Below are 24393 nucleotides of genomic sequence, written 5' to 3'. Positions count from 1 at the left end.
TTTTTTTTAAAATTTGTTTCATTACTTTTTTATTTTTTAGGTTTGACAGTTCTAAAATGATTTAACTTTTTTTAAAAAAGCAATTAAAACAAAATTCAAAAAAAAAATTTCAGTGAATTTTTAAATTTTAAATTTTTTATTATAAATTTTCAAATATTTGTTGTTTCATTGGACCTAAAAATGAAAATTTTCTTTATTTTTATAAAAATACTAAAATAAAAAAAAGAAAAAGAAAAAGAAAAACGGATTTTGATAGGCGGTAATGGCACACAATGTGCGCATGGAGAGAACAGTATTGGGCTGTGTTGAAAGAAGAAAGGGCTGGGTTTCATAAAACTGATCAGCACTTGATCTTGGGCTTGGGCTTAAATCATGCTCATCCAACCTTAGACCTAATAAACCGACCCGACCCATAACATCTCTAATGACGATGTGGCCCGACCCAAGTTCCAAAACCCTATTTTCATTGGTTTTAGATCTCCGAGACGTTTTGGGCAACTAGGTTGGGTTTTTTTGCTCTCTCTCTCTCTCTCCTCCGCAACACAACGATGGGAAAGAACAAGAAGATGAAGCAAGATGGCGAAACCAAACACAGTCCTAACACTGTCTTCGTCTCCAACTTCCCCTATTCTTTCACCAACTCTCAGGCACCTCTCTCTCTCTAAAAATATATGCATATGTATTTTGTATGGATATGTGTTTTGGTATTAGGTATGAATTGTGAGATTGGTTTTGGTTATTTGATGTTTCAGCTTGAAGAAACATTCAGTGAAGTCGGTCCGATAAGGCGATGCTTTATGGTTACGCAAAAAGGTGTGTTTTTGAATCAAAGAGTTCTATTTGTTACATTTCACCAATTTGGCTGTTTTTTTTTTTTTTTTTTTTGGTGTTCAATTCGTGCTTTAGTGTTTATTTGTTTTGCATTGTTTGTTTGGTTAACAGAGAAAAGAAAGAAAAATTAATTACTGGGTTTTCTACAGTGTTTGTTTATTGAAAATAGGAACTTGGCGTAGATGAGCTAAATAATTGAACTAGGTCCAGTTAATAACGCTATGTTTGTTTGGGCGAAAAATATTTTCTAATGGAAAACATTTTCTATATTTGGTGGTGGTGGAACAAAAGTGGAGGTGGAGGTGGCGGCGTGGTGGTGGGGTGGAGGTGATGGTGATGTGGTAGTGGCCGTGGTGATGGTGGTGTGGTGGTGGAGGTGAGAGTAGCGATAATAGTGTGGTGAGATTGGTAAGCCTGTAGTTTGGAAAATGTTTTCTGCTTTTTAAAAGGAAAAATCGTTTTTTTGCACAAATAGGCTTGGTTTCCATTAACTATGGAAAATGTTTCCTGTTTTACTTTGGTTTTCTATTGTACCAAACACCAGAAAATACAGAAAATATGTTCGGCCCAAACAAACTGAGCGTCTGTAATAAAGAGAGAACTTAAATGCAGAATATGTGTTCCATCCAAACAAACTGAGCATTGGTAATAAAGAGGTTCTCTACAGTGCTTGTTTCTTGGAATAAGAACTTAACTCAGATGAGCTAAATAATTGAACTGGGTCCAGTTATCAAGTGGGCTTTCAAAGTTGTGATTTATTTTCTTCTCTTTTCCTCAAAATTTGCAGCAAAAAGAGCCTTATTCTAGCCTATTTTGATAGTTGGCTCAATATTGTTTGCAGTTAATTGATAACTACTATTACTAATTACAGTTTTTCTTTTTGTTTTTTCATGTTCATAGGGTCAACTGAACACCGTGGCTTTGGTTTTGTACATTTGTAAGTTCTTTCTTACTTCCTTTTACTTCTTTCTGTCAGTGATTCAGTATAAGGCTTCTCTTTACCACGGCAAGAAGTTATGTGTTTCATTGCCTCATATATCAATCATAATTCTCACCCTGTTCAGACTGTAATGTAACAATTTTTTTTTCCTTTCCCCAAATTGTGAGACTTGTACATTATTTCTTTCTTAAGGTGGTTTTATTTGATATTATTGGGTGTTGCAACATTCTTCTAAACTCAGTAAACCTTGGTTGGTTCATTAATTAGAAAAGAAATTAATAAATTCCCCACCAACTCTATTTTCAAGTTATTGAACCTAACATTCTGTACAAGTTAACAGGATCTGAATGAGGAAAATTTGATGAGTAGATAAATGAAAACCGACTTGTAAGAGGCCAGATTTATTGGCCTTGTTTGGTTTGTGTTTTGAGATATTATTTCAAAAATAGTTTTCCAGAGAGAGTTTAGAAAATTTGAAAATTTATTTGGTTGTATATTTTGAAAAAAGTTTTGGAGTTTGGAATGATTTGATATTTTTTTATAGTTGAATAGATGGGTGTGATAGAAAAAGTGATTGAGAAGGAGAGAGGAGAGAGAAAAAGTGATTGATTCATGTGTAATAGAGAGAAAAGTGATTTTGAATTTTTAAAAAAAAAAAAAATTCAACTGAACATGTTTTTAGAATTTTTTCTCCAAAAACATGCTTTGAGAGACAAACCAAACATGCCCATTGTTATTTATCTGTCTCAGCTGGGCCGGTTGGACCTGTCATCTAGCAGTCAGAGCCCCTGACTGGGTCAGATACAATGTTGACCCGCGTAAGGAACAAAGTGTCATGGGGTAAGTAGCTGGTTTTTGTGCAATCTGTTCTACCCAGGTAGGTCTTAGTGAGCTGGATTAGTTTCTCTCCTGTATTAGCCAAGTGGCTCAAGTTGAAGAGGTTTCTTCATTTGATTTTTGTTCTCTGGACATTTTCCGAATTCTGTTGCAACAGAATGCAGTTATGTTAATTGGCACAGCAACATGGCAAAACTAAATTTATTGATTTGTTTATTGGTTCTCTGTTGATATTTAGCTTATTAAATATGACAAGATTTTTATGTCTTCTTTAACTTGTTTGGTTTAACCTGGTGCATTGTTAATGCATGCTCTATAGTCTATGAAGCACGGGTGCGGGTGCGGGTGCGTGTACGGATATGGGTACAGGTACGCCGATACAGCAAATTTTAAAAAAAGTAGGGTACGGGTACGGCTAAGGTACGCTAATTTTTTTTTTAAAGCTAAACATCCAACATACAAATTAAAGTTCAACAACATAATTAAAAAGAGAAATTACAAAAAAAAAAAGAAAAAAAAAAAGAGTAAATCATGCTTCAATAATACCAATATCAAGAAAAATAAATAAATTTATAAAAAAGTTTACACTTTTAATTATTAATATTTATAAATTTTTTCACTGATTTGCACTAATGTAATATTTCCCCTATAAATAAATCACAAAATTCATAAACTATGTCTAAATAAAACAATTTGAAAATAAAAAAATAATGATGAACAATCAAAGTTGTGTCATTTTAAACATTCAACCATTTCTCCCTGGGCATGCACTCTACTCTACTTCAAAATCACAGCAATAAAGAAGGCGACCAATCACGATATCGAATCTATTAAAAAAAACACGAATTGAAATTGAAAAAGAAGAAGTGAAGGAGTAATCAAACCCTTTCCAGACACTGATCTTGAGAGCTTCTTTGTTGAGAACTCTGACTCAATTGCCGAGGTATCTCTGCAACAGAGATGCCGCCTGATCTTCCAACATCTTCAAATTGATTGTAAGAGAGAGAGAGAGAGACAGAGAGAGTATGTATATGTACATAATTCAAGAAAAAGGAAGGAGAAGAAGGATCAAAGAAAGAAAAAATTAAAGAGGTCAGAAACAAATCAAAAAAATGAAGGAAAAAAGAGAGGATAGAATAGATAAAAAATGTGGAAAAAAAAAAATGAAAGAAAGAGGAAGAAGAATCGAAAATCTGGAAAAAGAAGAAGAGAACAAGGAAAAAAATCTAGAAGAATCGAAGAAGAGTAACAAGGAAAAAAATCTAGAAGAATCGAAGAAGAGAACAAAAATCTGTTGCGAAGAAGAGGAAAAAAATCTGAAAGCAAGAAGAAGAAGAAGAATCAAAGAAGAAGAGGAGGAAGATCGAAGCTAAACTTACTGGAATCAGCACCTTCGTATTTCTTTTCTACGTATTTCTTTTCTGTGAAGGAGAGGAGGAGGAAGATCGATGAAGAAGAAGTCTCTGTTCTGCGAAGGAGATGATGAGATGATCGACTGAAACCAGGAAGTTCAGGAACCCTAGTTTTAATTTGTTTCAAGTTTTATTTATTACAAAAGAACCCCAAATTTATATAATTTTTTTAAATAGACAAAAATTTGCTCCGGTACCCTTTAAAGTATAGAAAATCTCATTTTTTACCCCAGAGTACCCAAAAACGTACCCATGGCGTACCCGTGCTTCATAGTCTATAGTGCATATTTTTTGTGATGTACAAATGTAGTATTGGTTGCACTTATTATGGTACATCCCTACGCTTCCTTTTTCTCCTTTCTCAATTATCAATGCTTTATATAAGTGCTTAGCTGAATTTCTGATGGTATAGTACTTGATATTGTGAAAATTTTGGTTAATACCTTGCTTGCTTTGTTTTTTGTTTTTTACTTCTTGTTTTTGTTTTGCTTTCACTTTAAGGGTTGGTTTGGGATGTTCTAAAAAAGTGTACTTTTTGACTTGTTGGCTTATATGGGTTGGGTTTGGGTTGGGTTTGATGTGATGTGTTAGAGAGGTGATGTGATTTAAATAAGATGATGTGACTTAAATAGGATAGTGACTTTTTGACTTTTTGTATTATTTAGTGTACCCCAAACCAAGCCTAAGTTTATTGCAACTTTGCATGCAATTATAGTGCTGTGACAGAAGATGCTAACCGAGCTATTGAGTTGAAAAATGGTTCATCTGTTGGAGGCCGGAAAATAGGAGTTAAACATGCCATGCATCGTGCTCCACTGGAGCAACGTCGATCAAAGGGAAATCAAGGTTGATATGCCTCACTGTTGTTTTGTGGACACTCAATCAAAGACATGCATGCATTGGTGCACATATTCAGTTGTGGTGCTAAGTTGTCTTTTCATTGTGATCTTTTTGTTTAGTAGTTCACTCATATGATCCAATCAAGACAGAGAATGACAAGGGTGATTTTTCATCTGGGGTAGTCAAGCATGAGCTGGCTTCAAAATCTCAAGAAACGGATTCAAAATTTGAAGCAATAGGTTTTGCACTCTGATGTTCTTAGCTAATATATTCATTTTTGTTATCATTCATTGTTTAACTCTTGCAATGTTCATTAATTTTTATTTATTTATTGATGTAGTTGAATCTGCAGAACCTAGGAAAGCAGAACCTAGGAAAGCAACAGCAACAGCAGTTTTGAAGGAGATAACTAATGAAGGAAGAGGTTCAGAAAAGCAGAGGTACTGAATTATTCTTAGTTGGGTTGGGAGTTCTCCAGGTGGCTTATGTTCGCTGAATTTTTGGTTGGAGATCATAGGGCATAAGCTGGAGGAGGGACAAGTCTTCAAAAAATTATTTCTAATGTCTTTCTGTTTTCAGACTTTAGGTTTTTACTGTTTATATTATATTCTTATATTAGATTTGTCATCTGCAAAAAAGATGCAGCGTCTTAGACAGTAAGTCAAAAAATATTTGATACCAAAATTATAATCAAAAGGGAGGACTACAGTCACTTCTTACTTCCTTTTTTATTTTTATTTTTTTCGAGATTATCAAAGTGTGTCTACACTGGCTGATCATGGATAATTAATTTGGCAAACAAAACTTATCCCACATGTTTTTATGTGGCATATGTGGTACCCTAGTTACAAGAAGCCATTTTTTCCTTCTTGAATTTGATATTGGTGTATGCTAAGGTTTTGTGGATTTGTTGATGTGTTTTGTGAAATTTTCAAGCACCATTGTCAGTCTAAAAAGTGGTTGAAATGATTCTATTTTTGGAATTTGTGACCTCATCTTAAAATTCTGGTAATGTACTACTTGTTTCTTGTTCTGACTAGGGTTGATTTTAACTTATGGCCTTAGGCTGATGATGAAAAGGGATTTGCATAGCCAACTTCCAATAAGTAAACTTAAATTCCTACATGCTGAGGTTGAGTTCTAAAGTTTGGCTAGTTAATCAATGTTGATTATGCTATATTTTTCTGCTAGCTATTGCATAACTATTTTTCTGATATGTTTCTCTTCTTGTAACACAATCAATTGCCATGTCATACTGTATTTGTTTTTGTTGATGTTGAAAAGGGTTGCTAGGACAGTCATATTGGGTGGGCTTCTTAATGCTGATATTGCAGAGGATGTTCACCGTCATGCCAGAGAATGTGGTACTGTATGTTCAGTAACTTACCCCCTTCCAAAGGAAGAGCTGGAACACCACGGTGAGATATTTAATTTTCTTAATAAATGATTTATTTCTCTCTACATATTCAGCTGAATAATATAAGCTTTTTATAGTGAGTATGCTTATATATTACACACAAAAAACTTGAAATTACTTAACTATGATGTTGTAGGATGTACATCACTTATTTAGTATTATTATGTCACTGTTTGCGTGAGTCACATCTCTTGTATGATGTTATGCAAGAGTCGACATCATTTTGGCATTCCACTACGTAATTTTACTTGCATCACAACTTGGAATACTAGCAAAATGACCATTAAATACTAAAGAATAAAGATGGATTGGAGGCACTAGATGTAATGTTTCCTCCTTTATCTCCTTTGTCTTCTCAATGAGAATTTTAGGCTATGGCTCTAGTTTTCAGGGTTTATGGTTGAAAGGGTAAGATAAAACTGCAAAGATGGATTAAATATCAAATTGCTAATACTTCAGGGATGTTTTTGAGGTCTAAAATGAAAGGTGTGAGGTTGCTGGATTTTTATGCTATAGAGAAACTCTTGGAATTCCAGCAGCAAGGAATTTCAGGTTCTTGAGGTTGGGGCTTAGGTTCCAGAACTTAGGTTTTCAATGTTTCAAAGGTAAGGGCTGGATAATATGGTACCTTGTTGAAAATTAATCAAATAGGAGTAGGAAGAAGAATCTTTAGGAATCTGTTTGTACCAAAAATGACAATCCTAGCGTGGAGGATCAGTAGTGACAAAAGACACGCCACTTGGGCCTGGAACAGAGGTTTGCTAAAGATTAGTATGTAGGAATAAGGCCTTGCTGCAATCTGATAGGCCTTGTAGTGAATTAATCGGGCATTCAGTAAATTTGAAAGGCCTTTCAGGGAGTTTGACAGGCCTCACGAAACTAAACTGGCCTTACAATGAATTAAAAAGCTCTTTCAGGGAGTTTTACTGGACTTGCCGTGAGTATGATAGGCCTTGAGAGTACTTAAGGAAGGCCTCATGCTAGGCTTTGTAGTGGCTTAAGTTGGTCCAAGGTGCTCAGGTGGTGGTTATGGAGTAGTGAGGTACAGAGGTGATACATATTATTGTGAACTACAGTGTTGGACATGGTCAGTAAGTTGTTATGTGTGACAAGTGGCAAACATACAGAAACATATGAAGAGACCCACTAATCACTAAAACAAAACATGGGAACATGAAAAGTGAATGTGGAGTCATAGGTAGTTATTAAAAATAGTCCCCTGTATATCTCTAACAACTATAAATGTGGGACATGTGGATGTAGATGGAAATCCAATTCCTAAACAAAATGAATGGTAGTTTACATGAGTCTCTATAATGGAGTAGTGGTCGAAGAAAGGGACATGTGGCACAAAGGGAAATAAAAGAGCAGAATTGTTGTGGTCAAGCATCAGTCATGCAAACAGGAGTCAAGAGTTCGTGGCCTAGTACAACAATGAAAGGAAGGGGATATGGAAAGAAAGACTCCTTGCACACATCAACAACTTCAACTTTAATTTATTAATTATCTTATTTATCATCATTGTAGTTTCCTTTTTCCTATCCTGTTTTCTGTTATTTTTAGTTTCTTATTATCAATCGCATTTTGTGTTTCAATTGCAGCAGTTTAATTCTGAACATCATCTGTTATGTAAATTTCCTATAATGAAATTGTTCCAGGGCTTGCTCGAGATGGGTGCAGAATGGATGCTTCATCTGTACTTTATACAAGTGTCAAATCAGCTCGTGATTGTGTTGCAATGTTACACAAAAAAGAGATTAGTGGAGGATTTGTTTGGGCACGCCAACTAGGTGGAGAGGTAATAATAATATTCCTCCCATGTTTTGAATGATAAATGAGGTATTTTAGCATCCAACTGGCAGGGATTCCATTTATTAGTTTGTGTTGCATGGATGTCATGGACGGAAAATTTATTGCAAAAATATATGAAATAATGCATTGATCATATATTGTGCTCTAGGTGCTCGCTGATGTTTTAAGTGGGCAGTTTCGATGTTCTAAGTTTTTGAAAATTTGGCTAAAAGGAGAAAGGGATAGTTAAAAATTCGTTGAAGACACTTTATTTGATGATGTATAATTGTGAAACCAGGCTAAACTGATTTTTGGGATTTCCCTGGGAAATAAAATGTTGGTTCTTGTATGTTATGTTATTATCTGTTTGCTGAGTTTTTGTTTTTGTTTTGTTTTCTTTTTCCTTCTCACTTTACATGTGTTTAGTGTTAGCATAAAACTCGAGACGTCTCCTAGGGGACATCCCAGCGACAAAGTGTATACCCCCAATCTCGTCTTGTAAACAAGCACAATGTCTAAATTTCTTATAATTTCAAAGTTTTGACTAGTTGCTTCATTGTCAATGCTTGAGTTCAATAGGATGATGTAATTTGTTTATTCATTCATTTGAGTAGTTAAGATCATTGGTTTTAAAATAAATTTGCTCATCTGTCACATGTATATAGGATTTATTAGAATAACAAACTAATTAATGACTTCATGCTGTGTTTAAATTAAAGAGGGGAACAAATGGGAATAATAAATTTTTTTAATGTCTCAAAGAAAAAGTTTCATCCACACACCCGATTCCCTCCCTTATTGCTATTAAGTCATAGTCTTATAGGTCCTTCAATGTGAGTTGCAAATTACTTTGCTCATTGTGGCAAAATTATGTTTCCCCTGGGTTTAGCTGTCAATTCGCTTTTGATGTTTTCCATCTCCTCGTAACACTTCTCCATTTTCTTTCTTGTCTGGTAATTTTTTGCTAAGAAAATTTAGTACTTCTTTAGTTTGTTATGTTTACATTCTCTTCAATATCAGAATATTTTTAAAGCTTGTTTGTAGTTAATGTTTTAGCGATAACTGAATGCATACATATATATTACTATGCATAAGTTATGCATCAGACAACTGCATAGGTGACTTGGGGGCTGTCACCATCACCTAGGCTCTGGCTATAGGTGATTTGAGAGTATTCCTTGGCAGACAGTGATGAAAACATCTGCTTGCTATTTGATCATTCATTCTTTATGGTTTATGCTTAACAGTCTAATTATTATTGTTTTTCAATTGAATTTGTGGTCAGGGTTCCAAGACTCAAAAATGGAAGCTTATTGTCAGAAACCTTCCATTTAAGGTTGACTTAATCAACAGTATCACTGTTCATCTTTATATGTATACTTGTATGCATATATGTTTGTACGTGTGATTTTGTGTATTTTGGAGAAGTTCTACCTCTAAACTAGTTTGCAAAATGTAAATGCAGGCTACTGTTAATGAGATAAAAGATATGTTTTTATCAGCAGGCTTTGTATGGGATGTATTTATCCCAAAAAATTCTGAGACGGGGTATACTTTAATTGTCCCAGTGTTATTCTTTGCTGTCCATTATGTGTCATCTCCTCGTATCGTTTATACTAGTTATGCTGCCTTGTCAGGTTTTCAAAGGGATTTGCATTTGTTAAGTTCACATGCAAGCAGGAAGCAGAAAATGTATGGGTTTTAAATACATGATTTACACCAAATGCTGTGAAAGCTTTGAAGTTCAACCAGGTCACACCTTCTAATTTTTTTTCCTTCCATCTTTCTCCCCAATTGTCAGGCCATTCAGAAATTTAATGGGAAAAAAATTGGTAAAAGACCCATTGCCGTTGATTGGGCTGTTTCAAAGAAAATGTATGAAACCGGTGCTCATTCAGTTGCTTCAGAAGATGGTAATTGTTGTCTTTGACAGTATTCGATAATCTTGTAATCAGTTTTCTCCTATTCCTGATAAGTTATCTTCTACATCGATGTTTACTTCCTTTCTATTCCTTGTCTCTATTGGTTTAGTGCTAATTTTTCTGTTCTTCAAGGTTGGACGAATTATTGATATTATATTAGAAATTTAAAGGAAGATGAATTTGAGGGAGAAAATTTTCTTTATACAAATAGTTTTTGGAGAATCACCGTGTATTATACATGTATATATTTTCGTACTTCCGGCGTGATCCTTTATTGACAACAAATCTTTTCTATGCCATTTTTTTGGTGAAGACAATTGAGTCTCATTATAGCTGAATGTATTATTTGCTGAGGAGCTTCTTCTTTACCCTTTCAATTCTTTCCATTTTTATAGTTTGTAAACTGAATGTGGGGCCATCATCTCTCAATTGTTATCTTTCAAAGCATACTTGTCAGCTTTGTGCAAGAAATCTGACAATTTTTAAGTAGCTGTTTTAATTGTTACTTTTGCCAAACAATACATGAGCTTCAATAAAAGTAGCTCAGCCTTACATTTTGATTGTCATTGATGCAACTCCAATGTAATTCTCAAATGTTTTGACTGGAAGAATATAGAGAAATTGTTGATTGGTACTAATTTTGAAAGCATTCTAGCTGAGAAAGTTTGGACAACAAATCAAATCAAACCAAACCAAATTAAGCCTTAAGTCCCATCAAATGGGGTTGGCTGCATGAATCATTCTTTTTCACTCAACTCTATCCAATGCCATGTTGTTAGTCAAATTAAAGAAATTCATATCTCTATTTACTACACTAATCCCCGTCAATCTAGATTTACCCCTTCCCCTAACACTACCTTTGTTGGTCTCTGTTGTATATGATCAAACCATTTCAATTTATTCTCTCTTAACTTATCTTCTGTCGGAACTACTCCTACCCATTCTTGAATATACTCATCTCTAACTCTGTCTTTTCTAGTCTTGCCACACATCCAACTTAGCATTTTCATCTTAGCAACACTCATCTTATCTACATGTTGTTTCTTAGTTGCCCAACATTCTGTCTCATACAAACATCGCTGGTCTAATAACCGTTCTATAGAACTTTCCTTTTCATTTAATGGTTACTCGTTTATCACACAGTACTCCAGACGCACTCCTCCACTTAAGCCACCCTGCCTTAATTATATGGACCACATCTGCTCCAATCTCCTTCACAGTCGTGATAATCGTTCCTAAATAACGAAAATGTTTACTCTTAGGTAGTTCTTGGTTATCAATTTTCACTTCTCCTCTACTTCCATTGTGACTATTACTAAAATTACACTTCATATACTCTGTCTTAATTCTGCTTATCCTAAATCCTTTAAATTCAAGTATTTTTCTCTAAATCTCCAATTTAGTGTAAACTTCTTCTCTAATCTCATCCACTAACACGATATCATCTGCAAAAAGTATACAGCAGGATACTGTTAATTTCATGTATAGAGAAAGAGAGAATACATTGTATGTATTGATTGATATTAATTGATTGTGTATATATAATGTTCAGAGAAGACTCTCCTTTATAAGGGAGAGTGTGTACAGAGGGGCCAAAAGTGGCCGAAAGAGGCAATGCACTAAGGAACAACATTATGAAAGCTGGTTGGTAGATAGCTCATATATAGCTATACTACTAATATATTCTAACATTCCCCCTCAAACTCAAGGAGGATAGTGACAAACCAACTTGAGTTTGAAAAGAGTAACAAAAACGTGAAAATAAATTGACAAATAAGATAAAAGAGGATAGGAGACATTGTATGGTCGTGTCGAACCGTTATAGAAGATACTGTATGGTTGTGTCGAACCGTTGGAGAAGACACTGTATGGTCGTGTCGAACTACTATAGAAGACACTGTATGGTCGTGTCTATATAAACTGGAATCAATGTCGGGACAGTTTACGAGGTCATGCCGAACCGATGTAGAAGCTAACCGGAATCAATGTCGGGACAGTTTACAGGGTCATGCCGGACCGATGTAAAAGCTAACCGGAATCAATGTCGGGACAGTTTACGGGTCATGTCGGACCGATGTAGAAAATACACTGTATGATTGTGTATATAGGCTGCCCAAAAGATATACATGTATATATATATCGAGCCCTCAAAAGGCGTGCCCAATTCATCAAAAGTCGTGCCCGACAGAAATCGTCGAGCGGCGAGCCATCAAAAGTCGCGCCGGACACGCGGCGATGCACGTGATCAACAGAGCGTCGTGTCGTCCTCTTCGTCATTGTCTATATAAACCGAGGCGGAGGCTATGCAAACCAAACTAGTCTGAAACCTCTGAACATCTTCGTTTTGAAACACTCTGCAACCAACCCTTTCTGACATTACCAGTCTGAAATTGCTGCTTCTCTGAAATACTCAGCAACCCAGAACATGGCCTCTTCTTCCCGTGGTTCGCTCACTCTCTTTCCAGACCTCAATGAGTCCACAAGAGAGATAACTGGTGCGGTTGCCCTTGAACCTCAACCAAGCCCTACTGGTTTTGCTCCATTGAACTTTCCTATGATGTCTGTGGAGCAAATAATGGTTACTCAATCTGATATTGAGGCCAACCATTATACATTAAAGTCATGTGTGGAGACCATGACGGCGGTCACGAACTTGTCTCACCGGCTTCAGAATAGGACCAGTGAGGTACAGCAGGTAAATGCCCTTGAGTAGAGAGGGAGATTGAGAAGTGTGTTTTCAAACTGCCAAAAGGGAGAGAGAGAGAGTGGATTGAGTAAAAATATTAAAAATGTTTTCATCATAAAAAAAAAGAAGTGAGTGGGTGATATTATATTTAGAAGTTTGGTCCATGGAGAGAGAAGTGAGGTCAGGTTAGAGTCTCAAAGGTGGTGACCTTCTCGGCGATGAAGGCTTAGCTGTTCATCGAAGCACCGAAGGCCAACGACGCTGTAGATTTCTACAAGGCCGCGTTTGAGAGAGAGAGAGAGCCCATGAGAGGGAGCTTCAGTGGTGTTCATCGCCATGAGAGAGAAGACACCCTTATCCCTCAAATTAATGGTGTGTTTTGGTAGCAGCACGGCAAGGGGGAAACGCCGATCGCGACGGGAGCGCGGCGGAGGCGTGGAAGCTCGTCGACGAGACAATTGGTGGTGAGCCTCGCCACGTGGAGTTGTAGTCGGAGCCACCACCGATGGCGGCGACGAATAGTGAGGAGAGAGAGAAACCCGATGAGGAGATTAAGGATGTAGATTCCAAAGATGGAAGATGCCACTGAGCCATCAGTTGTCGATGACAGTGCGAAAAAACCAACCACAGGAGCAACCAGTAAGTGAATCTATTGAAAATGAGGCGCAAGAGCCACAGCCAGTGGAGGTTATTGAGAAGGAACTCGAGGTGGAGCCAAAAGATAGGGACTGAGTCAGAGAGGCGAGCCAGTATCGGTGGAGAAGATCCAGTCGGTTTGAGGTGGGTTGGTGGTGATGGGTTGACTGGGTGAGTCAAGGACAGCGACTCAAAGGAGTTGGGCGTGAAGGTGGTGCTGGTAAGTGGCGGTGATGGTGGTGTTGGTCGTAGTTCGCCATCGCCATTTCTGTTAGAGATAGAGAGAGATTGTGGTTGTCTAGTTGGAGTCAAACTCATGCATGGATCATAAATAGCCATGTAAAACGGCGGCCCACCGATGTCAATACAACCACCATTTTTGCCAACCCCATAACAGATTGGTGGTGAGCCTCGCCACGTGGAGTTGTAGTCGGAGCCACCACCGATGGCGGCGACGAATAGTGAGGAGAGAGAGAAACCCGATGAGGAGATTAAGGATGTAGATTCCAAAGATGGAAGATGCCACTGAGCCATCAGTTGTCGATGACAGTGCGAAAAAACCAACCACAGGAGCAACCAGTAAGTGAATCTATTGAAAATGAGGCGCAAGAGCCACAGCTAGTGGAGGTTGTTGAGAAGGAACTCGAGGTGGAGCCAAAAGATAGGGACTGAGTCAGAGAGGTGAGCCAGTATCGGTGGAGAAGATCCAGTCGGTTTGAGGTGGGTTGGTGGTGATGGGTTGACTTGGTGAGATTGTGGTTGTCTAGTTGGAGTCAAACTCATGCATGGATCATAAATAGCCATGTAAAACGGCGGCCCACCGATGTCAATACAACCACCATTTTTGCCAACCCCATAACAGATTGCAGCACTGTTGCGGTGTGAAGAGAGCTTGTGTGCATGTTTTCCAAAGAAATGTTTTCCCCCTCCAACCCGAGACAGAGAGAGAGAGAGAGAGACCATGTATGTATATCTTTGTTACCCCATGAGAGAGGTGTTAGTGTTATTAGTGTAATATAGCAATAATGTAATATTAGTGTGCAATATCTAGCTGTCCAGCTTTCCCACTAATGATAATGTTTCTGCTTTCGGTGTTAGTTAGTTAGTATCCTATGTGTATCACCTTTCCTCTCTATAAATGAATGTGTTGTAAATCACTGAATGATCAATCAATTGAATACATACAATTCTCTCTGTATTTCTCTCTTTATACATTGAATTTAACATGGTATCAGAGCTATAAGATTTAGGCCTATATTCCTTTCTTTTCGGCGGGCAGCCGGCCGGCAACCTTGCCTTCCCTTCCCGCTGGAGTTTTTCAACGCATACCACAAACACATACTAGAAATTCTTCTTTCTTTGTTTCCTCATCTTCATCGTCACTAATTTCTTTCTCTGTGGTCTTCTCTGTCCAGAGATAGATTGGGTAGCTAATGAACTCAGAGTGCTTCTTCACAAGTTCCTTCAACTTGGACATACTCCCTGCATTGGAGTTGGCGGATGCATGTTCATCCCCATCAAAATCATCAACCATTGAATGTGTGTGTCTAGCGATGCAATCGATTTTCCCATTTTGCGTAGTCTCAACATGCACAGGGGATGCCTTATGATGACTTCTTTTTTGGTCTCTCATGATTCACAGATCTGATCTCATCTTCACTTGCATTATCATCAGCTGCAGCCAACCTGTATTCATTTCTTTTTGTGTACTTCAATTTAGATCCACCATTGCAGTAAAGTTTGTAGACCAGTAACTCTGTCGTCTTTCGCCACCACAACGGCTACAAGTGCGGTGAGTGGCTCAAGTCCGACAAGATCTGGTCCGGCCGCCTCCGTGTCGTCTCTTGCAAGGACCGCTGCGACATCCGCCTTGAAGATTCCTCCTCCGGCGAGCTCTTCGCCGCCTGCTTCGTCCTTCCCAGCCAGCGTGACACCTCTATCCGCCGCCGCACTCACGCTGTGCCGGACTTTGCTTTGGTGCTACTGCTTTCTGCTTCACTATGTTGCTCCAACATGCTGCTCCACTACTCGAAACTTCCTCTGCCATGGCGAGTCGAAGTGATGAAAACATTTTTAATCAACCCACTCCCTCTCTCTTTGGTCCCTTTCTCTCCACTAGACCCACTTTAATCATATCCATCATTCCCCTTACTTAAAACCAACCTCTCTCTCTCTCGACTATGATACAGAGAAGCACACGCACATGAAAAAAAAAAAAAAATAAATAAAAATAAAAAAATCAAACATTCTCACCACTTGATTTTTTCTGCATGTCCTTCCTACCATCCGGGTTTGCACAACACATTTGTTTTATTCATATCGGGGATCAATCCCGAGCACAGTTCTACTCTCAAAAAAAAAAAAAAAAACCTCCCTCACACAGGAGGGATTTTTTTTTTCCCTTCTCTACTCTACTGCAAGTCTCTTCTTCTTACTTTTATCTTGGGTGTCCCGTGCCAGCTCGGTCTCAGTGCTTCCTAGTCCACCGAGCACGTTCACTCCTTCCTGCTCCTCCATCGCAGCATATGGCGGACCTCCGAATCTAAACATAACGGTGGCCTTCCGCTTCAGCTCCTTGTTTTCCGCCTTCAGCACACATATCTCTGCTCGCGCATCCTTATACATGCGCTGGAGCAAAGCCAGTTGGGCGTTTAACTGCTGCACCTCATTTGTCCTATTTTGAAGCCAGTGCGACAAGTTTGTGACCGCAGTCATGGTCTCCACACATGACTTCAATGTATAATGATTGGCCTCAATATCCGATTGCGCTGCCATTATTTGCTCCACAGAATGGAGCAAAACCAGGGGCGCTTGGTTGAGGTTCAAGGGCAACCGCACCAATTATCTCTCTTGTGGACTCGTTGAGGTCTGGAAAGAGAGTGAGCAGACCACGGAAAGAAGAGGCCATGTTCTGGGTTGCTGAGTGTTTCAGACTGGTAATGTCAGAAAGGGTTGATTGCAGAGTGTTTCAGAACGAAGATATTCAGAGGTTTCAGACTAGTTTGGTTTGCACAACCTCCGCCTCGATTTATATAGACAATGACGAAGAGGACGACACGACGCTTTGTTGATCACGTGCATCGCCGCGTGTCCGGCGCGACTTTTGATGGCTCGTCGCTTGACGATTTCTATCAGGCACGACTTTTGATGAATTGGGCGCGTCTTTTGAGGGCGCGCCTTTTGAGGGTTCGACATATATATATACATGTATATCTTTTGGGCAGCCTATATACACAATCATACAGTGTATTTTCTACAACGGTCCGGCATGACCTCGTAAATTGTCCCGGCATTGATTCCGGTTAGCTTCTACACGGTCCGGCATGACCTCATAAACTGTCCCGACATTGATTCCGGTTAGCTTCTACATCGGTCTGGCATGGCCCCATAAACTGTCCCAACATTGATTCAGGTTAGCTTCTACAACGGTTCGACACGACCATACAGTGTCTTCAATAACGGTCTGACACGACCATACAGTGTCTCCTATCCACTTTTATTTTATTTGCCAGTTTATTTTCTTGTTTTGTTACTCTCTCCAAACTCAAGTTGGTTAGTGCCTATCCTCCTTGAGTTTGAGGGGGCTGTTAGTGTTATTAGTATAACATAGCAATAATGTAATATTAGTGTGCAATATCTAGCTGTCCAGCTGTCCCACTAATGATAATGTTTCTGCTTTCGGTTTTAGTTAGTTAGTATCCTATGTGTACCACCTTTCCGCTCTATAAATGAGTGTGTTGTAAATCACTGAATGATCAATCAATTGAATACATACAATTCTCTCTGTATTTCTCTCTTTATACATTGAATTTAACAAGAGGTTGATCTTTGTATGTGGAGAAGTTGCCTTTGGTGGCGGCGAACTGGAGGCTATATGTATTGATAGAGATGACAGTGGAGTAGGTTAAGGTCCGGCGGGCGGCTAAGGTGAGGTTGCCACCCGCCGGTGAAGCGAAAATACTAGGTTCTAAACCCGCTCTGATACCATGTTAATTTCATGTATAGAGAAAGAGAGAATACATTATATGTATTGATTGATATTAATGCATTGTGTATATACAATGTTCAGAGAAGACTCTCCTTTATAAGGGAGAGTGTGTACAGAGGGGTCAAAAGTGGCCGAAAGAGGCAATGCACTATGGAACAACATTATGAAAGCTGGTTGGTAGACCGCTCATATACAGCTAGCCAATATACTACTAATATATTCTAACAGATACATCATCCTGAATATTGCTTGTCAACTTATCCATAACTAAAGCGAAAATATAAGGATTTAAGGTTGATCCTTGGTGTAAACCTACAATAATTGGAAATCCACTCGTCTTTCCAGCAGGCGATCTAATAGTGGTCACCACACCTTTATACATATCTCTAATCAAATCAATGTAACCTTTTGTCACCCCTTTCTTCTCTAACACCCACCAGATTATATCTCGAGGCCTTCTATCATATGCTTTCTCAAGATTGATAAAAACTAGGAAAGTTTGGCTGGATTTACTATTATGGGCAAAAGGTTCTAATTTGAGTTTTGTTTCTCTGGTGTCATGAAGGACCACAAGACACATTTCTTTTCCTGGCATGCTCTGCCGTATGAAGCTCTATATATACTGATTAGTACTAAGATGCCTACTTGAGACATGGGGGAAGTCTGTTACATTAACTTGAGCCTCAAGACTTTTTCTTAGAGCCTCTATTTGGATGAGCCCTGCATCATATGCTTGGAACCCTTTGTACAGAGGCTGCGCTCCTTTTGGTGTGTTGAATGCAATCTTTTCTTATAAAAAAAAAAAAAAAAAAAAAAGGAAAAAAAGACAAGCTGCTTGGAAACCCCTTTTGAAAAATGGGCTCAAGGATATGGCCTATGTGTGGCCTTGATGTATAGGTGCAGCAAGACTAAAAAAAAATTTGATAAAGAAACCATTTACAATCCTTATGGGATCACCTTATGGAGTATTCCTAGAGCATTTACTGTATTTGTTTCCAACTGGATTCATGAGTGAAAAGGTCTACTGTAGGGATAATCTTGGTTTTTAATTTTTTCAGTTCTTAATGTGGTAATATCCACCTACTTATTAAAAAAAATGGTACTATCAACCAGATCATCCTCCCTCCTTGCTTTCTTGAGAGAAAGAAGTTTTCTTTTTTTTGCACTTTCTAATATCACTGTGTAACTGTAGGAGTAATCTTGTTTTGGAATTTTTTTAGTTCTTATTGAGGTAGAGTGTCTACCAGATCTCTACATAGGAACTAAATGAGGCCTTGCAAAACTGGAAAAGCCAAAGAGTTCCATAAAAGAAAGCTAATAGCTGAGAGAGTGTAGACCATCTCAGAATCATGCTTCAACCACATAGTATTCAAATTCAGTGGACAAATTACAGAATGTTTAATGCATTCGCTTCTGCCAATTTTTTTATACACTGCAGTTTTTCATTCTCTGACAACCTTATGGTTCACGCAATTACTTACTTGGACGGGTTTACCTGTATTTGGCCATTCCTTTTTGTTGGATTGTTATATGAAAGAGGCTGGATATCTTTGACTATGAAGTTGAGGATGTTAGCTTCTCGTGCCTCTGATGCATAACTTGTGGATTTACAGGACAACAGAATGGAAATGAAAAGGATGACGACGGTAGTAGTGATGATTTGGAGGATAGTGATGCGGATAATGTTGAAAATACCCAACAATCTGATGGGGTTGAAATTGCTTCCGAGGACTCTGATATGATAGAAAAAGAAGACAACCCTCCTAAATTTGATTTTGATGAGGAAGCAGATGTTGCAAGGAAAGTTCTTAAGAATTTGGTCTCATCCTCAACTAAAGGAATGCCTTCTCTCGATTGTGATTCCAACCTATCCAAGGGAAATGAGCTTGATGAAAACAATGATGTACCCAACAAGCCATCTGGTGGGTCTGCTAATCTATCAGATATAACAAAACCTGTTAATTCTGAAAAAATCGAACAGACAAATCTTAAAGAGGCAAATGTAGAAGATTTGCAGAGAACAATTTTCATAAACAACCTTCCATTTGACGTTGATAATGAAGAAGTGAAGCAACGTTTTTCTGGATTTGGAGAAGTGCAGTCCTTCATTCCTGTTCTTCATCAAATCACCAAGTACGGATTGGATTTTTTATCCTTCAATGTAATTATTATATTTGTATTTAGTTTTCAATGGATGAATGTTTGTTATGCTATATATCTGTCCACAGGCGACCAAGAGGAACTGGATTTCTGAAGTTTAAGACAATTGATGCTGCGGATGCAGCATTTTCAGCAGCCAATGCTGCAGCTGGTTTGGGAATCTTGCTAAAAGGTAGACAGTTGAAAGTTTTGAGGGCTTTGGACAAGAAATCAGCTCATGATAAGGATTTGGAGAAGACCAAAAAGGAGGATCATGACCACCGCAATCTTTACCTTGCAAAGGTCAGTTCCCTAACTCTCCATTTTCATCTCTGCTTGTGTGTCTGATGTTGGGCTGTTGTTTTTACAATTTGATTTGGCTATATGCGATCATTTCTCATACGATTTATCTTTATTTCATTTTTTAAAATTTTTTATAACAAAATCCTTTTTTTTCCTTAACAGGAAGGTCTTATAGTTGAGGGGACTCCAGCTGCTGAAGGTGTTTCAGCTAGTGACATGTTGAAGCGCCAATCGTAAGTACTAAGAGTCATAGTTAAGTTTGTTTTTCATAATAAAAAGTGAAACATGTTACAGTGAGAAGAAATTCTTGGTCTACTTGTGGCTTAACCAATGTGGACACAAGGGAGGGTTAAAATTGTTGACATAACACATCCTACCCTGGAGATCCATTTTGTCAATCCTAAGTTCACCATTCTGGCCATTTAAACTTTTCTGTTACGTTTCTAATAAATCTAGAGTCGAAGTTATATAATCAGATGTGATAAATCGAATGGCTGTGTAAAGGAGAGGCAAGGAGAAGTGCTCCTTCCTATCCCCTCTCTTTCTTGTCTCTTCTTTTTATTTTTCTTTCAAACCTCCCTAAAAGGAACTTTTAGTGCTCTGGACACTTTGCTTTTGTGGTTTTTTAATTTTTAATTTTACAAAACATTGGTTAGGGTATGTCTTGTGCTTGGGTGTTAATTACACCCCTTCAACTCTCACTTCTAGATGAGGTTTATTGTTGAATGTAATTGTGCATTGATGAGACTAACTAGAGGTAATGCTATGCGAGCAATGGCTTATTGGAATATAGTAGATTTTAATTTGAAAAAGTTGATATTGATGAACTAACCTTTAAAATAGGTTTTGAAAGATAAGTAAAGAAGAAAATTTTGATTCAACTTCAGTCAGTTAACATCTAAGAAATAATGAGAGGGCTGGCCATTCTGTTAGTATCCTTGGCACTGGCTGAATGGGTCTGGTCCTGGAAAGCTCTCACAGCCTAAGCCTGAGACAAGCAAACTATGCATCAAGTTTCACATGGAATCTATTCTCAATTCTTGGGTTATTCTATAGCAAATCATGGCTTAAGACCCTACCCTGTAGCCTCGCCCCACAGCACCCTCAAGATAAAAAAGAAAATTGATAGTGCAGATGAGCAATACTCGGTCCAACTCATTTTGTCCACTATTCCATAGTATGCTATTTCATTATTTGCTTCTCGTCAATAAAGTCATTTGTAACGAACTTAATTTTTTATGGGTAAATTTCCGTAAACATTAGACAGATGTCTGATAGAAATCTTATGGAATTTTGTTGAAGGAAAAAATAAAATAAAAATAAAGGGAAGAAGACTGTTGAGAATAACCAAGAACTGCCAACAGAGAAATCTGCACAATATATGTTTTGTCCGAATTATAGTTTTTTTTCCCCCTGACATGATGTGTGCCATGCTTCTCCGTACTCAGATGTGGCTGTTACGCTGCTTTTATGAAATTTCACATTCTTCAGCAAGGGTTTAATGCTACAAACTCTGCAGGTTGGAAAAGAAAAAGGCGACTAAGCTTCAATCTCCAAACTTTCATGTTTCAAAGACGAGACTTATTATATACAATATACCAAAGTCAATGACTGAAAAAGTACTTAAGAAGCTTTGTATGAATGCAGTTACATCTCGGGCTACCAAGCAAAAACCTGTGATTCGACAGGTCAGTTACACAGTGATTAATGGTATTGTTTGACCATCTATATAGTTCTTCATACATGATATAATATTTTCCCTTAATTTTTCTGTCCATGCAGATAAAGTTTTTGAAGGATTCAAAGAAAGGGGAGGTTGTCAAGCAGAACCATTCGCGTGGAGTCGCTTTTGTTGAGTTTACAGAGCATCAACATGCACTTGTGGCTTTAAGAGTTCTCAACAATAATCCTGGTAATGTGTTTCTTTTGTTTTGGGCTTTGGCTAGTTCAGAGCTGAAAACTATTTGATGCATACAATATATTTTGTTGGGTTGATGCATCTATTGGACTCTGAAGTGTTCATATATGGGGGAGGGAATCTGTTTACATTGGGTAATTCTTACATTTTACATTGGGTAATTAATTCCAATATAATCAGAGATCAAGATCTATGTCATTCATGCACTATATTTTTATATACAATATATAATTGTAATGTGCATATATATGAATGTGATTACTGTTTATCTCCAATCTAAACTGGAATTTGCAAGTGTGAAGGGAAGAGTATATAATCCTGTGGTGGGATTTGTGAAAGATGGGACATTCAAAAAGTTGAAGGGTGTAACAATGATAGCTTGCTTGGTTAGGTTTTTCAAAAAACACTTTTCAGAAAATTCTACTTTCTTGTTTTCCGTGTTTTTTTTGTTTTTATTGAATTTTTTTTAATATTTTAAGCATTTTTTTTTTTTACTTTTTCGACATAGCTAACATAAATATACCTAAAAAGTAAAAAATTTGTGAAAAAAATCTTTTAAAAATTCACTAAATACTAAAAATACAAAAAAAATACGAAAATTCAGTACATTTTTTTTGTATTTTTATGTATTTTTTAATTTTTTCACAATTTTTTTACTTTTTAGATACATCTAAGTAAGGTGCATCTAAAAAAGTAAAAAAAATGTTTAAAATTTTAAAAATATTCACTAAAAACAAAAAAACACGAAAATCAAAAAACGCAGTTTTCAAAAAATTTAATCCAAAAAATTCAGTTCTTGCATATATATATATATATATATGTATGTATCTGTATATATTATACATACATATTTTCTCTCTATTTATGGTGCAAAGTTTTCATGTATTTTAAATGCGATTTTGTGCAAATTTACAGAAACTTTTGGCCCAGAGCATCGTCCAATTGTGGAGTTTGCTCTTGATAATGTTCAAACATTGAAACTCCGTAAAAGTAGGCTTGAAACACAACAGCAGGGTTCGCGAGATGATGCACAAGTTGTACATCAAAATAATGATTCACATGCCCATCCAAACAACTCAAGAAAACGTAAATCCGAAGGTGACGTTAAATCATGGAAGGCTTCTAAAACTGAAAAAGAAGATGAAATGGAAAAAAAAGTAATGCAGGGAGCTGCCAGTGAAGAAGGCAGAGCTACTAAGAAGCAGAAGAGTGATCACACAAGAGGAAGTGGAAACAAGTTTTCATCAGAGAGAAAGCAGGAACACTCAAAACAGAGGTTAAAGAATCACCAACATGGAGGAAATTTTGAGGATCAGAAATCACTCCGAGGTGAAAATAAGGGGATTAATGCTCTTAAGCCCCGATCTTTTGGTGAAGGGGATCTGCAAACGAGCAAGTGGAAATCAAGAGATCAGACCGAACAACAGAAGGAAGGTATTAGTTTGAAGAAAAGAAAAAGGGGAAAAAACAACAAAGAAGCACTAGGGCAAGATGCAGCAGACAAACTTGACATGCTCATTGAACAATATAGAAACAAGTTTTTGCAGCACGGTTCTGGCAAAACGAATGGTGAAAAGCAAAATTCTAGACAGCTTAGAAGATGGTTCGAATCTTGATTCTGTTACAGTTTTTGTAGCCTTTTTGTGAGGAGTTGATGATGCAGATTATTAACTCTGGATTTGTTAAAAGTTTTGACGATTTTGAGGAAACCCTAGAATTAAGCAATCTGTTGTGTACACGTCATCTATTCCTTATTTCTGTTACAATTTTTGTAGTCTTCTTGTGAGGAGTTGATGATGCAAATAATGAACTGTGGATTTGTTGAAGTTTTGACAATTTTGAGGAACACTGAATTAAGCAATCTATAGTGTACAAATTCTCTGTTCCTTAGTAGCAACAAACTCCTGTGGGGCCTCGTTCCTCACGCTCTGCCCTCAACCTTAAACTATTCTATAGGTCCTTCTCTCTCAACCTTAAATTGTCCGACCCCCACTCTCCTCTCCTGCTCTTGCTTGGTGGTGACTAGCGTCTAGTCTTTAATGACAACTACTCGATCTTCATCTCAACAGATCCAGTTGTTGAAGAATCTGACTGTACTGGGATTGCCAGCTAGAGCAAGGTAGAATGGAGGGTTTGATGATTGAAGCATTGGATCGTAACGTGTCATCATTGTGGGTCAGATTATGAAATTCTCGCGGTTCCATTGATAAAAGGTATAGTTAATGGTTACTTTTTTTTGGCTAATTAGATGCTCAGAGTCAACCTGTCTTCATCATCATCCATTATGTGGAAGTTGGACAATAAATAATTTGGAAAGCACAAGAATGAGGGGTGTGTGAATGGAACTTTAACTTGTGTAGGGACCCAAAACCATCCCTAGCAAAATTCATCATAAAAAGTACTTGAAGCTAACACATTTGGGTTCAAGGTTTTCATATATTGGTTTAAGAAAATGTTTGGGTAAAAAATGCATTGAAATTTTAATTGTTTTTACATTAGTTTCACTTTAAAGACAACCTATAAGACCATCATTAACATGATCATTGGTTTAAAAATCTAATAATGTGTTTGAATGTTATTAAGAGATTTGTGAAGAGAAGAAAAGTGGGTGTAAAAAAAAAAAAAAACTATGGTGTTTTGAGAAGATGGTAAATAGTTATTTTTTGGCTTTTTGCTTAATATTTTTTTATGTTGTCATATCACCATGCCTTACTATAAATTGACCAAAATACC

The 24393-nt window shown here is 37.4% G+C and overlaps 1 protein-coding gene across 12 annotated transcripts; it reads left to right on the top strand.

Moving 5' to 3' along the window:
- Positions 1–23521, top strand: LOC114283042 (RNA-binding (RRM/RBD/RNP motifs) family protein). Of its 12 annotated transcripts, none has more exons than XM_028225862.2 (18): positions 1–647; positions 753–813; positions 1732–1768; positions 4736–4866; positions 4980–5099; positions 5228–5300; positions 6145–6278; positions 7936–8075; positions 9354–9404; positions 9534–9616; positions 9706–9760; positions 9870–9981; positions 18914–19433; positions 19529–19742; positions 19905–19975; positions 21262–21430; positions 21525–21654; positions 22576–23521. In XM_028225862.2, the coding sequence occupies exons 1-18, from the start codon at positions 549–551 to the stop codon at positions 23274–23276; spliced, it is 2901 nt and encodes a 966-aa protein (XP_028081663.2). In that variant the 5' UTR covers positions 1–548; the 3' UTR covers positions 23277–23521. The 12 variants fall into 12 exon arrangements, with proteins under 12 accessions (XP_028081663.2, XP_082770061.1, XP_028081661.2 ...); XM_082913935.1 differs by having other exon boundaries at positions 5213–5300; XM_028225860.2 differs by having other exon boundaries at positions 5201–5300.
- The last annotated feature ends 872 nt before the right edge of the window (positions 23522–24393 follow it).

The sequence above is a fragment of the Camellia sinensis genome, chromosome 2, assembly GCF_055761805.1.
Source record: "Camellia sinensis isolate YWXY chromosome 2, ASM5576180v1, whole genome shotgun sequence".
Taxonomy (NCBI): Eukaryota; Viridiplantae; Streptophyta; class Magnoliopsida; order Ericales; family Theaceae; genus Camellia; species Camellia sinensis.
Note: the sequence above shows the minus strand (reverse complement) of the source record. Positions and strands in the feature narration are given on the sequence as shown.